General features: G+C 45.7%; 1 protein-coding gene across 2 annotated transcripts in view; it reads right to left on the bottom strand.

Annotated features, from left to right (window-relative positions):
• Lars2 (leucyl-tRNA synthetase 2, mitochondrial) overlaps positions 1-15,589 on the bottom strand; it is a 94,474-nt gene that overhangs the window by 26,915 nt on the left and 51,970 nt on the right. For both annotated transcript variants that reach the window (XM_028767338.1, XM_028767337.1), the window contains 4 exons: positions 11,436-11,540; positions 6,997-7,112; positions 2,531-2,814; positions 778-876 (listed from right to left, as the gene is read on the bottom strand). In XM_028767338.1, the coding sequence (XP_028623171.1) occupies positions 778-876; positions 2,531-2,814; positions 6,997-7,112; positions 11,436-11,540 (604 nt within the window). The remainder of the gene's footprint in view (positions 1-777; positions 877-2,530; positions 2,815-6,996; positions 7,113-11,435; positions 11,541-15,589) is intronic.

A 15,589-nucleotide genomic window follows, 5' to 3' on the forward strand; every position in this document is an offset into this window, starting at 1 on the left:
TCTCTCCCCACACTGTCCTGTCTCTCCTCACACTGTCCTGTCTCTCCTCACACTCTCCTGTCTCTCCTCACACTGTTCTGTCTCCCCACACTGTTCTGTCTCTCCTCACACTGTCCTGTCTCTGCAGTCTCCTCACACTGTCCTGTCTCTCTGCAGTCTCCTCACACTGTCCTGTCTCTGCAGTCCACATCAGGCACCCCTAGTCTCCCTACCATCCCACAGTGCAGGGTGTTCACATCTTCTTCCTTTTGCTGTTTTTTCAATTTGTATTATAGATGGGATATACTGGGCTGAGTAATCTAAATTAATAATTAATATCCTCTCATTTAAAAGAGCCTTCTCTCTGGTACTCTAAGCTTCCTCCAGCTGAGAGCATGGCCTGAGGTGTGCAGCTGACCAACAACAGCCTCCACTGTGTCTACGGGCTGCTCTGGCCCAGCCTCTGGTCTCCATCTACTTCCAGGAGAGGAAAGGAGGGCACCAGTACAGAGGTGCATCTGCCGCCGTGGGTTCTGAATGGACGTCTGCATTGGCATTCTTCCCACAGCCTTGCTGAAGCTTTGCTATGGTCTAGGCTCCTCTGAATCTGCCTCCTCCTGCCTCTGGGTACCACTTACACATACACACCACGTGGACGTTCTCTCTGTCCGCTCAGCAACTCTCTCTGTCCTACCCAGGCGTGTTCCCAGCACCTCCCTTGCATGTTTAACTCCATCTTGGTTTTGCTTCATGGAGGATGCAAAGTGCTACCTGTGATACAGTAGGGACAGACATTACCTATGAGTATTGTGAGGGTCGGTGTATCTGAAGTAGTACCATGCAGAATCCACAAAGGTATCCATGGTGTCTGTCTCTCGCTTGGCTGATCCCCTGCACCTGAGAAAAGAAATTTATCAGCTTGCTTTTTTTCTAGGTTTCAGTGCAGTTTCCCACCAGCTGTACTTGTGAGCTGCTGGGCCTCATGTTCCACATCGAGCACCAGAAGTTTGAGTGGAGATGCTCTTGGAGAACAGGGAGAAGGGGAATGGAGTCTCCAAAAGGAACTTTCCATTCACTAAGCACATAAGAGCTGGAGTCTGTTTTCAATTTAAAAAGGAAACAAAGGGTTGTGTGTTACATCCCATAATTGTTAAGCAGTCCACACTGGCTCTATGAATACTACAGAAGGAATCAGCCCTCCCACCCCACCTCAGGTCAGATGACCAAACAGGGCCTCGCATCTGCATTTTAGTCAGGAGGTCCGGGTGTGGTGGGATTCCTCAGGAGTTGTCAGGGAAGTCCCTAGGGAATCCTGTGTGCCACCAGAGAGGGTGCCAGTCCCACAGTGATTCTCTACGGTAAGACTGGGTGTTTTCTGGATTGTATCTTACTTCTGACAGTATTTCCGGAAGTAACTGGAAGATAAAGCACCTGCTATTTCTTGCCCAACTTGGGGAAACACTGAGGAAAACCGAGGCCCACCACCCAGAAGTGATCAATCTGACAGACACTCAGAATGCTCACTTCGATTAATGTCACCTTGGGCTTGACGACAACTAGGCGTTACCATGGATACCAAGTCCTGGATGGTCGGGAAGAGGTGCTGGGGCAGATGAAGGGAATGAGGTCACCAGGTTGGGCTAGGTAGGAGCAGTGCAATCTGGGGCAGCAGCATTGGGTCAAAGGTGTCACAGATGCTGTCTCACTGGGTTCCCAGAATACCAGGGAATTATGAGGCAGACTACACCAGGCCCCACTGTGCAGCAGAGAGTGAGGTTTTACAGAGGTGCAAGGCCCATGCAAAAGTAAAATATATGAAGAATCCTCAGCTGGACCGGAGGCTATTGTCTATATACCTCTGTGCTCTCTTGCTTGGTTGTATTGGCTTGGTGGCTCTCAGCCCTAGATGTTTACCAAACTCACTCAGGGAGTGAAGTCAACTCTGAGGCCTGGGCTCTACCCTCCAGATATTCTGTGGTCCTGTGAAGAAGCCATATTCCCACACAAGGCTGCAACATTGTACTGCATGTGAAAACTCCTTCACAAAGGGAAAGAGAAGAGAACTAGCTTGAGTTAGTCAGCTACTAACAGCATTGTGAGACCCATACTCAAGGCACGCTACTCATCTGCTGGACAAACCCAATCTCACTCTGAAGTGAGGAAAGAGGAGAGAAGGTTGGCGCACTTCAGCAAGGTAAGGAATGAACACACTACTGTCTTTCCCAGACTCTCAGATTTGTGCGAAGACCTCCTTGGCTATCACTGGCTCTGTACTGGGCAGACATAGCAGAGAAGAAAACTTTTCACACCTCTAGGAAGCTTTGTGGAGTAGAAATGGCAGACAGTACGATATGATAAAAACCTGCATCTTCCCTCCATTGGATCAGTGTTTCAGGGCCCTCTACGGTGTCTAGGCCGGATTCTAGACTGTTTTCTCCAGGTTCCAATACACCTTTGATATCCCTTTTAGGCTAGTGACGACGGTAGCATTTAGCATCCAGTGAGAGGAGGATATCCAAGACACCTCAGGATGCTGGCTGCGGCTCCTTACCTTGGGCAAGAGCAGTTCACCCACTCTGAAGCCGAGGCCAGCGGGGAGCCCCCTCTGCCCGTTAAAGATGCGATGCTGGGCAAAGTCACAGGCAAGTCTTGTGGAGGGACGGGCACAGGACCACAGGCTGGGCAGTGGACAATGGGGATCGGCGTGCCCCAGTAGCGCTGCCGCGAGATCAGCCAGTCCTTCAGCTTGTTACTTGTCACGTGTCCGCCCACTCTCATCTCGCGGGCTTTCCGAGTCAAGGCTACAAAGGCATCCTGCCGGGTCATGCCTGTAAACTGGAAGTGAAGAGAGACAACTGAAAGACAATCTCTACCCCTGCTCAGCACACTGACTACCGCATCAATGTGTGACGCTCCTACGGCTCTGGTTCTGCTTCGGGTCATACCAGGACAGCCCTGAACCTGGGATGCATTTATCTTCATGGGTCTTTTCCTCCTCAAGGTGACACTAAAAATCACATTTTGCAACTGCACTGATGGAAAAATGTGACTTTTGCTCCTAAAAGTTTGTGGGTTTTTTTTTGTTTGTTTAAAATTTAAAAATTATTTATTTTATGTGTATGGGTGTTTTAGCTTCATGTATTTCTCTGCACTATGTTGGAGTATACTGTGTGAAGGTGTGTCTCCGAATATTCCATTGTTAATTCTGTATTGGCCATCACCGGTCTTGTATTTTGTAAATATTTGTTCCTTCCTCACCTGCCTAAGGCAATCGAGAATTGTATCTGATTGGCTTTAATAAAGAGGTGATGGCCAATCGCTGGGCAGGAAGTGAAAGGTGAACTTATGGGCAGAGTTAGAACTCTGGGAGAAGAATTGAGAGGCGGAGAGATTCAAGCAGCAGACACTAGGTGAATGGCTGGACCAGCACAGAGCAGAGAGGCAGCCCTGCCACATGGTAGGAGACAGTGCCAGCCAGGACTAGTTGAGTTAGAGTAGTCAGGAGACTGCCCAGCAAAAGGCCTAAGCTTTAAAATATTAATAAGCATTCTGTGTCATTATTTATATCACTGGTGGGTCTGGTAGTTCTGCTGTAGCACCACATTTGTGCCCACCACTCATGGAGGTCAGAAGCGGGTGTCAGATCTCCTGGAACTGTAGTTACAGATGGTGGTGAGACACCATGTAGGTGCTGGGTATTGAACTCGGATCTCCTGGAAGAACAGTATTCTCAACTGCTGAGCCAACTCTCCATCTCAACTTCCAAATTTTAAAGCTATTAAAATATTTCCAGCAGCTCTAAGAAACAGTGTTGGCCATAGGCACTGTGCCCACTGCGTGTTGGGGGTAGCTGGCCCCGGTTCTGTGGCCCTCCTTTTCTGTTATGCCCCGGTTCAATACTTATCAGTGTCTAACGACTAACTGAGATGTCTAATTAGCAGTGAAGAGCTGCACAATCTGCATTTCCTCCTAGAGAGAAAATATCCAGAGGAAAAAAATCCAATGTTATATCTTAAGGCAAGCAAGGGACCAGAGCTTCCCCAGCTTGAAGAAAAAAACCATTCTTGTATTTAAATATTCCCATTTCACAGACTATAGGGCAGAACACTACCAGTCCAAAGGTGCAGTGTTCTCTTCACTGATGTTCTCCAGAGACCAAACTAATTAGATGAAGTGAGCCATAAGGCTCGCGAACATTCAGAATTTGGGCACCTGGTATCAGTCCTGTTGTATGCCAGGCCTCAGAGACACAAAGACAAATGTAATCTGTTCATGTTCTCAAGGAGCTCAGTCACAAGACCTGTCATTAAAAGCGAGTTCAGACATGTTTAACAAAGTAACCTTCTTACCAGCGGTTTATTGTAAAGGGGTGGCTATGCTTTGGGAGAGAGGTTCTCCGGTCTGTAGTCCTGACATCATAGAGTTACAATACACAGCACTACATGCTCTCTTCAAAGTCTGTCTTCTCATGCACCACTGTCCTCTGCTCCAGAAGCTCATGAGGGAAACAGCCTTGTACCACCCACAGTTCTCCACCTCCTCAACGACATCATTTGGTTGAGTGTTCAGCAAAGAGCTAGGAGATGACTCAGGGCTACCTGAAGCTATCCAAGAGCAAGCACACACTTGGAGTCTCATCCAGAGGAATAGGGGTCTCCTGGGACCCTGGGAGACAACCTAGTTTTAGCCACTTCCTCACTTTCAGGGCCAAAGTTCCCTTGTAGACACCTAGGGTTGGCTCTGCCCTGTTCTCCAGTAGGCCTGCACAAATGAAGGCCAAGAAAAAAAAGGCTTTAATATCTTAGAATATTATTTATTTTGGGAGATACAAACATGAAGCCAGGAACTGGTTTCCTGTAGATAGAAGTCATTATTCTCTTGTATATAAAAGGATGTATAGATAGATGATAGAGATAGATGTACAGACAGACAGATGATAGAGATAGACAGACAGACAGACAGACAGATAGACAGAAACAGAGAGAAAGACAGAAAAGACAGGATACCCTTATAGCTAAGTGGTCCCAAACCTGAAACACCTGGACCTTCAGGTACACTAGAATCAGAACCAGGAGGTGATCAGTAGGTGCTTCTCAGGATTCACGACTGGACTGATGGAGGACTGACATGCTGAGCCAGCAGATCCCAGGTCAGGGCTCACGTTAAATCCCCTGGGGAGCTGTAACTCCTCATGTCCAGCACTCCTGTCTTCACCATCACCCACCGTTTGTTGCAGTATCTGGGGTAAGACTCAACCATTAGATTGTTATTTTATTTGTTATCTCTCTCTCTTTTGTTTTGTTTTGTTTTTCGAGACAGGGTTTCTCTGTGTAGCCCTGGCTGTCTTGGAACTATGTAGACCAGGCTGGCCTCGAACTCAGAAATCCACCTGCCTCTGCCTCCCAAGTGCTGGGATTAAAGGCGTGCGCCACCACCACCCGGCTTGTTATATCTCTTAAGACAAGGGTCTCACATAGCTCAGGCTGGTCTCAAACTCTATGTAGCCCAGTATAGCCTTGAACTCCTAACCTTCCTCCTGTCTTACTTCCCAAATGTTAGGATTATAAGTGTGCACGAGCACACAGTTCTTCCAAGTTTTAAAACCCCAATATTTTAAAACACTTTCTGAGTGTTTCCACTGTGTTGTCAAGTTTAAAAATGAACACTCCAAGCCAATGCTCTCAAGTTTTAATGTGCATACAAATCACCCAGAGATCTTATGTGACTAGGGTAGGGCTGGGAGTCACAGTCCTAACAGTGATGTCAGAGCCATTAATCTAGGGACCAGACTTTCAGCAGCAAGGCTGTAAGCCAGTGATTCTCAACAGTGGCTCAGCAGTACCACCACCACAACCACCACCATCACAACCACCACCATCACAACCACCACCGTCACAACCACCACCACCAATACTACCAGCAATACTCACACCAGCATCAATCCCACCACCAGGAACACAGTGCAGATTTGGTGAAAACAGAACTCTTGGGAAGAGCCAGCATGATTCTGATATTTGCTCAAGTTTGAGATGCACTGCTTCCAGTCACTTCCCACTTTAGCCTCCCATCCCCAAACAGCCTCTTCTACCAGCTTCCGGTTCAGGTGGCTGGTCTTTGCTACTCTGTGGGTTCTTTTTTGCCACCCTTCCCTCCTATTCACCCCTATCACTAGATAGGAGAGAGAAAAGGATGGAGGGGCCAGAGAAAGAGATCCCTGGATCTAACATCTTTGCTTTTGTTTCTTCTTCGAGCACAACTACTGAGAAAACCTCCCTGAATGACCAACAACCACCCACCCCACCTATCAGGGCCCTAGCATTTATATACCCTCCGAAAAGTTTCCAGAATACCAAATTTCACACAATCGCAGAAACTATCTGGAGCTGACAAAACCACACCTCTGCTACAACACGAGGCAAATCACAGTCAGCTGCTTCTGACAGTCCAAAGCAGCCCCACATCCCTACACCTGGGAGTAAAATGAAAGCACATTCTTATAATATTTCTGTATTTTTTTTAAAAAAACAAAAATTTCAAAATTGTTACAACAGGTTCAGTTCAGCACAGCTGGAATTCAGGTCCTGCCAAATGTACCAAATCAAACAAGAGATAACCTTGATTAAACACTGTTTATAGGAGGGTCTGCAAACTATAAAGAGTCTGTAAACTCAAGCTAAACTTTACATGGAAAGAGCAGATAATCTGGAGAGCCACCATCTTCCCCAGGAAGAAGAGTCAGCTCCAGTCACTTCTCTAAGAAGACAAAGGTTCTTTGGAAAGATCATCTCTCAAGCAAGATTCTCAAACCAAGTTGTTCTAGGGTTGGCTAAGGAACGTCTGGTTGTTGAAGAATAGTCTTTTGTTCTGAGAAACCAAGCAAGGCTACAAGGCTGCTGGGGTGAGGGAAAGTGGAAGGGCGAGCTGGGATATTACTCTGTAAGAGTATATCTCATCACACCAGTCTCAGGGTCTGACTCACAAGTCAGTGAATCTCAGGCACAGGCCAGGGGCACCAACCTCAGCAGATCCACTCAGTCTTTCTGTGCCATCTGGTGAAGTTTCGATGACCTCAGAGTAGGGTAGGCCCAGAGCTTGGGCTAGTCTGGTGTCCTCTGGGCTGGTGCTGGGGATTCCTGTTCAGGGAAAAAATACAAAACATCAACTCCTCTTAAGTGCTCAAAACAAAGAATCCTAACATGTGGTGTTAGCTTCTTAGAAGGTCCCTTTTACCTCAGAAGACAGAAAGCCACATCAGACTCCCTAGATAATGAGACACAGCCTTAGTGAACCTAACAGCCTAATACAACTGTCCAACATTGCTGGAATTATTTTCTTTAGGTCTTTTTCTCTGGTTTTTCTTCTTCTTAAAAACATAGTTGCAACCCTAAAATCTACCATTTATGCCACAGAAACTATATAGTACAAGTACGAGGAGAGCCTCTTGAATCCCCCCAGTGGCCTCCTGGTGGGAAGCAGTGTTGGTTCCAATGGCATTTTGATTCCCTAGAAAGACCCCCCAAGTCTGGACATTGAAAGCTGGTGTTGGAGTCTATGCTGTGTCCCCAAGAACATCAGAGCATTCCTAACAGGCATTTATTCTTCAACCTACACATATCTCCAGGAAATGAGGTGGGGTGCAAAAAAATCACCCAGAAGGGTAGGACCTGATGTTCTGGCTTCAGCTGAGCACAGAAGCAGGCTTTGGTGGTTGGTTCTATAGGACAGGGCCCTGAGTGTGGTGCTGCTGACAAAAATAGGCTGTTCTGAGCATGGTGGCACAGGGAGTATGCTACCCTATCCTTTTCAGACCACTTCCTCAGTGGGGAGAAACAACATGTCTCCTGGTGTCAGTTGGTCTGATGCTGCTTGTATTCTAACGCTAAAAACTGGTTTCTCAAGATGTGGCTCCCCCACAAGCAGATCCTCACGTACAACAAGTGATGCTACGTGAACCTTGCTCCCCAATGTAATGGGTCAATAAATAAAAGGCCAGAGGCCTTTGATTGGGCAGTGGAGGGGAAAAGGTGGGACTTGAGAAGAGCGAAGGGGTTGAAGGGAGAGGGAGAAGACGGAGGTGGAGGAGGCTGCCATGAGAGAGAGATGGACCAGGAGCACGTGGTCAGAAGAAACAGCACAAAACAAGGGATGTGTAGCTGGAGAATAAGGACAGCTCCGAACCTGCCCAATCTAGGCTCATGGCTTGGAAATTAAATACCTGGATTGTATGTCTTCTATACAGGCTAGCTAGGACTAGAGATTCATTCTACAGTCTCCCCAGCTGGTCAAATGTCTCCTGGTGCTGACACCTCTCTCATGGAAAATGTTGACAGACATGTGGAACGCATGGCACACAAGGCTAAGCCAGCTCTTCTGCAAAACAGTTCCAGAGGGGTGGCTTCAGGTGCAGAGGACTGAACGTTCTATAGCAGTGTAAGCTGCGTATTTTGTTGGGGCGCACTGTGTGAAGGTTGTGTTGGTATTATTCAGTAGTTAAGTCTGTACCAGCAGAGCGCTGAGGACTGGCCAGGTTTTGGTATTGCAATTTTTATGAGAGAGGGTCTCTGGGAGAGGCAGCAGGGGTAGAGGAAGATTTGCCAGCAGGACGTGGAGGAGGTTAGACATACTTTGAGTGAGAGAGGCAACGGGCCATGTGGCAGGATGGGCTAGAAGACTTGGGTTAATTAAGTTAGATGAGCCAGCTGGGAGGTAGCCCAAGCTAAGGCCTGAGCTATAATAAAATTTAATAAGTCTCTGTGACATTATTCAAATGCTGGTAGGTCCAGAAAGTCTGGCATTACTGTTTCCAACTGTGTTGTGACAGAAAACACAAAGTAAAGCGAATGAATGTCAGTGGACTGGACTGGGAGGAATGGATGGCGGCAATAACAAAGAGTACCAGTAGCTGTCCATAGTCACAGCAGGCAGCGAGAGTCCTTTGTCAGAGTCTGATGTCCAGCTTAGGGTGACTCCGTGACACTCCAAAGGAGACACTGACTGAAGGGACTCCAGCCAGCCCAAGTAAGGCAAACATGGCTCTGACAGGCCTTGCCCCTTCCCCCATCCTCTCTGCCTTGACGACAACCATTAGACTACATTCCTAAAGCTGGCCACCAAGATCTGTTCCCTATTCGGCCACTTCTTCCTCCTGAAGCTGATTACCAAGTTCCAGCTATCAAAGAATTTTAGTCCAGCAATCAAAAGCTCCCTTTGGATCACCTAATTAACATGCCAAATTAATAGTAAACACCTCATCCTAACACTGGGTTTCCCCTTTTACCTTTATAAACCACCATTTTCCTATGGGCCACACCTGTCTGTCTGCTGTCTGTCCAGACGCAGTCCTTTGTCCCCAACTGGGACGAACACCCCCTCCCAATCTCCCTTGTTCCCTTCCTCTTCTCCCTCATTCTCTACCTCCTGTCTCTGTCTCTTACTCCCTGCCTTTTGTCCCTCTGGGGCAAATAAATCTCTTCTGTGCTAAGAACTTGGTCTTGGGGTGTCCTGAGCCAATACCAGTCCCGTTCAGTGGCCACATTTATCTGGCCACATTAAGACTATGAAAATGTGACATATTTAACTGTGTAGGTGGGATAGTGAAAATTCTGCTTTATTTCTTACTTGTTTCTGCTTCTACCCTTAGAAGGTAAGAAACGGTACTTAGAAAATACTAATTATACAACCAAGGGAAATCAAGACAACAGAAAAAAAAATTCCCCATGCTTACCTAAAAACATCTAAATCCTTCAGAACCTTAATATTGTGTCAGTGATTTAGCCCAAAATGTCAAACATCCCTTGTCTGCCCCAAAAAGCCATATCAAGGTTTTCCTCACTGTTTACCCTAACTGGCTGTTTAAATCATCTTACTAATTATAAAATGCATGATTGTGATGGTCAGACGTGACCTGAGTGCTCGGTGCCAGCTTTCTGCTTTGACATCTCTTCATCAGGACTGACCTGAGGTCATCATAATAGGAACTGTTGCCACAGCAGCACAGGAAGGGAGCTGCTGGGCCGGCCGCTGCTCTGCAGGGAGTCTGGGATCAATCCCACAGGAAAGCAGCTCAGAGAGGCACATAGCATAGGTTTGTCCCGAAGGCAAAGTTTGGACAGGACTGTCATTAGGTGCTTATCCTTTGTTCTCTTTCTGCCCCAGCATAAGAGATGAGTATTACTCATGAATAAGGCTGCCAGTGACAAACGTCTCTCAGGTGCCTCTGGACACAGCTTCACGACCCTTTCTTAAGGAGTTCAGATTAGCCTTCTCCACAGTTCTACAACCTAGCCCACAAGGATCGTATGTGCTTACAACTTCCATCTCTGCCCTTGCTGGCAGTTTGGTGAATTTTATTTCGTTTGGTTTGGTTTTGTTAAGATAGGATCTTACTATATAGCCTAGGCTGACTTCAAACTCAAGATCTCCCTCTTCAATGCTGGGACTAAATGCCTGAATTATACACCTGGCTTGGATCTTGAAATTAGATTTTTAGTCTATGCTGTATTGTCCCCATATCCTGTGTCTAAGTATTTAAAACTAACTCATGATTCATGAGCCTAAGCTTTTAAACTCTCAATAGCAACCAGGATGACATGAAATACCTAATACGCTTTCCTTTAAAAAATAAAATTCATTAATTGATTAATTAATTAATTATTAATGTGTGTATGTGTGTAGGCACATGTGGAGGTTTGGAAGATACTTTCATTAAGTTCTGGGAACCCCACTCAGATTGGCAGGCTTGAGTGGCGAGCACTCTTCCACACTGAGCTGTCTTGCCATCCCCTCTGCTCACCACCCCCCATATGCTTTCAGATACATATCTTTTGGTTGTTGTTGTTATTGTTGTTTGTATGCTTGCTTTTGTTTTTTTAAAGATATGGTTTTGCCATGTTTTCCAGGCTTTAAGCTTGTGATGTGGGATTGGGGAGATAGCTAAGTAGCTAAAAGAACTGGTCTTCTTACAGAGGAATTGAGTTCCCAATACCCACATGACAGTTTAAAACCATTTGTAGCTCCAGTTCCAGAAGATCTGATTCCTTCTGACCTCTACAGGCACAAGGTGCATACATAGCACTCCGGCAAAACACTCATACACAAAAAAAGATATTTAAAAATGTTAACCTTGTCATCTCCCTACCGCAGGCTTCTGAATGCTAGGAATTCAGGTGTATAGTACTGTGCTCTTGAATATGTAGTTCTTAACTAAATGACACATGGAAGGTGAGGGCAGGGTGCAGTTCATGGTAGAACGCTTTGCCAACCATGTACGAAGCACTAAATATGATCCTCTGCTCCAAAAAGAAGATTTTAAAACGGAAGCACAAATTTTCACTGAGAAGCAAAACCCATCACAGAATCAACAGTAAACTCCTCCAAGGGCCAGCAAGAGCTGTGAGCCCTTTGCCCTTAACCCTGCATAATTTATTAGCATGTATGACGGTTAAACAACCACATACCTATTTTTGAATCTAGAGAACCTTCCAAGTCAGGGTTCGCCATGATAACGATGGGGACCTCCTGCAGGGTGAGCATGTTCACAGCCGTCACTGGTGTGAGGCAATCTGAAAACAAGAGGAGATCCATCAACTAGACACATCTAAGAGCAGATGAGCAAAAAAAAGCCTAACATCGTCCATGCTGTGTGCTAATTGCTAAAGAACTGTCCTTTGAAGGGTATTGGCAGGTAATTTACACCAGTGGAAATTAGAAGATTAAACAAGCACAGGAGAGAAGTTTTGTCTACCTGCACACACAAGCAAAGAAGTGGGAAGGGTGTTCTGAGTTCCAGATGGAGAGGCATCTCATTACCACCTTTCACTCTTCAAAGATATCTCCAACAGTGAGAATAAAAGACTCGAAACCTTCCCACAGTGAAAAGAGGAGACGTGGACTTCTAAGGCAAGTGGATGGTGATGTGGCCAGTAAGCAGAGAACAGCAGCGCAGGAAGAGAGATTTCCAGACGTCCAAAGACAGAACAGTTCCTTCCCACACGCGCTCATCTTAGGAGATACTGGTGTATGTGTGTTCTTGAAAGATGGAAGTCTAATGGAAAAAGAGACAGGTGGAGGCCACAGGAAACAGGAACCCAGCAAAGAAAAGCCACAAGAACATTCAAGAAAGAAGTCAGGGGGAACATTAGAGGTCTGCTGAGGCTGGGAGGGTCATACCAGTTCAGACCTGAACCAAACCAAACACCATCGGGAACATCCTTAGGAAAAGGAGGGAACTTGAAAGAGTGTTTGGAAGGCTGGAATTTGGAGAAAACTGTATCAAGGGTTTTATAGAGCTATGGGGAATGTGGGAAGATTCTCCTAGAAATTCAAAACACATAAAACAAATGAAAGAAAGAGAGACACACAGAAAAGAGACTGCATTTTAGAAAATTAAAAAGTTACCTAAGAATGAGAAAGTAAGGCTGGGCCTGGTGATATATTTTCACAATCCCAGCACTCTGGAGGCTGGGGAAGGATTGTGAATTTGAGGGTAACCTGAGCTATACAGTGAGTTTTAGACTAGTCTGGGCTACACAACAAGAACCTGTTTTAAAATAAGCAAAATATACAAACAGAACAATGTAATCATTGTACACATGACCCAGTTATGAGTATTTATGAGGCAAATTGTAGAGAGAATCTCTTGTAAGTATCACCTGTCAATAAAAAAGCTGATGGCCGGGCTGGAGAGTTGGCTCAGAGGTTAAGAGCACAGACTGCTCTTCAAGAGGTCATGAGTTCAATTCCCAGCAACCACATGGTGGCTCACAACCATCTATAATGAAATCTGGTGCCGTCTTCTGGCCTGCAGGTGTACAAACAGGCAGAACACTGTATACATAATAAATAAATAAATCTTTAAAAAAAAAAAAAAAAAAAAAAAAGCTGATGGCCAATGAGCTGAGGCAGGAAATAGGAGGTGGGACATCCGGCAACAAGAGAGAGGATTCGGGAAATAGTGAGAGGCATGGGAGGTTCCAGCTGGAATTCTGAGGAGACAGCCATAAACCATAAGGCAGCTGAACTCAGGATAGAATAAAGGGGAGATTTGCCTCAGAAACTCTGAGGAGACAAACCTTAGAAGACAAGGAGAGGAAAGCCTGTCATGTAGCTGAACGTAGCCTAGGATAAAAGGGGTAACAAGTGAAGAGCGAGTCAGAGAGCAAGGTGAAGCTGATGGCTAAGGCCATCATTGATAAATAACTAGTCTCAAAAGAGCTGTCATTCTGGGTACAAGGGGCCGGAAGGGGAATTTTATTTACTTATTTATTTACTTATTTATTTATTTATTTATTTATTTCAGCAAATGACTTGCAGTTTACCCAGTGTATTATCATGAATAAAGTTTACTATAAGAACAGTAGCAGGGAAAGAGCCATACATGTAGACATCCTCAGAGACTATATGGGCTAGAAGCATAAATATCCAAAGTCCAGAGGAAAGAAAGAGGCACAAGAACAGCTACTGACAAATGCTTTAGTTTACCTGTGTTTATTACATCACCGTTAATAAGAGCCACGGCTGGCTGGCCTTTGCAATTTGCACTTCTTGTTTCAAACTCCCATATAGTTATCCAAACAGATTCTACAAGCCCTCAAATGAAAATCAGCCCAAGAATTAGGATTTGCATTTCAAAGAGGTAAAGGCTGGGTCCAGGAAGAAGGCAGGGCAGAATGGCATTCAGTGTGGGCTCTGGAAGCTGAGGCACAGCCAGCACTCCAGCAGGATCCAGTTGCTAAACCTCTGTTGAACTCCACGTCTCCAACCAGGCATCCATATCTCTAACTCCATACTGTCTTTCCTCAGAGAAGAAATACGTATTTGCAAATTCTGCAATCATGATGTGGCATTAGGAAAAGGGGAGGAGAGGGGGCAGAATAAGAGCAAAAGCCAGTGTGGAGAGTGGAGAGACAGCAGTACAGACACAGAATGCAGACACAGGCCTGTCAGAGAAATGGCTCTGGTTATCAGCTACCAGCTGACCTCGAGATCCACCTCTTCCCACGGCTCAGCAACAGAATGTTGAGTTGGCTACACAATCAACAGCAGCACTGTCCAGCCTCCTTTGCAGCTATGTATAGCCATGGGCTAGATGGAGAAGCAATTTCTAAGTCAGGCTCTACCTAAAAATAGAAAAAGGTAAGCCCTTCTCTCTAAGGACTGCTCTTTTTTAATGGACATAGGCAACATGTAGGGCAGCTGGGAGAACTCTAGGGGGACATATGAAGGATACAGAAAGCATACTAGCTCTGACCACCTCACATGGTAGATACGTCAAGCCCACTCACCTGTATAAAGGCAAGAAAGAAACAGCTGTCTATCTAGACTGTCATGCCCTCAAGTAACACACACCTAAAAAAATGACAAGCGGCTGCATAGAGGCCACTGTTAGCTGCAATTACACCGCTAGTACTCTTTAATTTTCATAAAATACAGATGTTAGTCTCTCTCTCTCTCTCTCCCTCCCTCCCTCTCCCTCTCCCCTCTCCCCCTCCCTCTTTCTGTGTGTGTGTTTTAGCTACAGTGAGTCTTATCACTTAGATTTTCTTCCTTCCTTCCTTCCTTCCTTCCTTTCTTTCCTTCAAATTATTTTTAGAGAGAACTGGCTCAGTAGTTAACAACATTTGCTGCTCTTCTACAGGACCTGAGCTCGGTTCCAGCCTCCCATGATGCAGCTCACAACTGCCAGTAACTGGAGCTCTAGGGGATCTAACACCGTCTTATTGCCTCTGAGGGCACACACATGGCATAGACACTACACTTTAAAATATCAATTATTAGAAAGAGGTAAAAATTAATCTTAGATGTCTTACCATTTTACACTTGGTAATTAGAGAAGACTTTAGGAAGGGTCACTCGTGCTGGTGAGGTTGCAGTAAGACTCATCTACCACTGGCTTTGCTACCATAAAAGGATAAAGCCCTTTCGGAAGCCAATAGAAGTAACACAGGAAAATTTTATAAAAGCAAAAGCCATATGGACATAAGTGTTCACAATAGCTGTCTTCTTTAAACACATAGACACTCAGACATAGACACACACACAGAGACTCAATGTCAGGCATAATATTGCATTTGGAACAGCTTCAGGACTGTTGAGAGAAGGGGGGAAAGAGCTCGGGAGCTCTTCCAAACGGAATGTTACAAACGTCTTTCAATTTGTCGAAAGGCAATGTCCAAGCCAGTCTGGTACACTAGCACCAGAGTTGTCTCAAACATGTGGCTGATCAATTGTACTTAGATACTGTGGTGGTTTAAAGAAGGAAGATCTCCACAGGCTCACGGATGTAAATGCTTGGTTCCCAACTGTAGAACTGTCTAGGAAGGATTAGGAAGTGTGGCCTTGTTGGAGGATATATATCACTGGGGGTGGGCTTTAAGGTTTCAAAAGCCCATGCCATGGTCAGTTAGCGCTCTCTCTCTCTCTCTCTCTCTCTCTCTCTCTCTCTCTCTCTCTCTCCCTCTCTCTCTCTCTCTTCTCTCTCTTCTCTCTATCCTCTCTCCCCTCTCTCTCCTCTCTCTCCTGCCTTGTGCCTGTGGATCACGATATAAGCTCCAGCTACTGTTGTAGCATCATGCTCCCTTCCATGGTGGTCATGAACTCATCGTCTGAAACT

Source organism: Grammomys surdaster, unplaced genomic scaffold (assembly GCF_004785775.1).
Source record: "Grammomys surdaster isolate TR1022 unplaced genomic scaffold, NIH_TR_1.0 172, whole genome shotgun sequence".
NCBI classification, from domain to species: Eukaryota; Metazoa; Chordata; class Mammalia; order Rodentia; family Muridae; genus Grammomys; species Grammomys surdaster.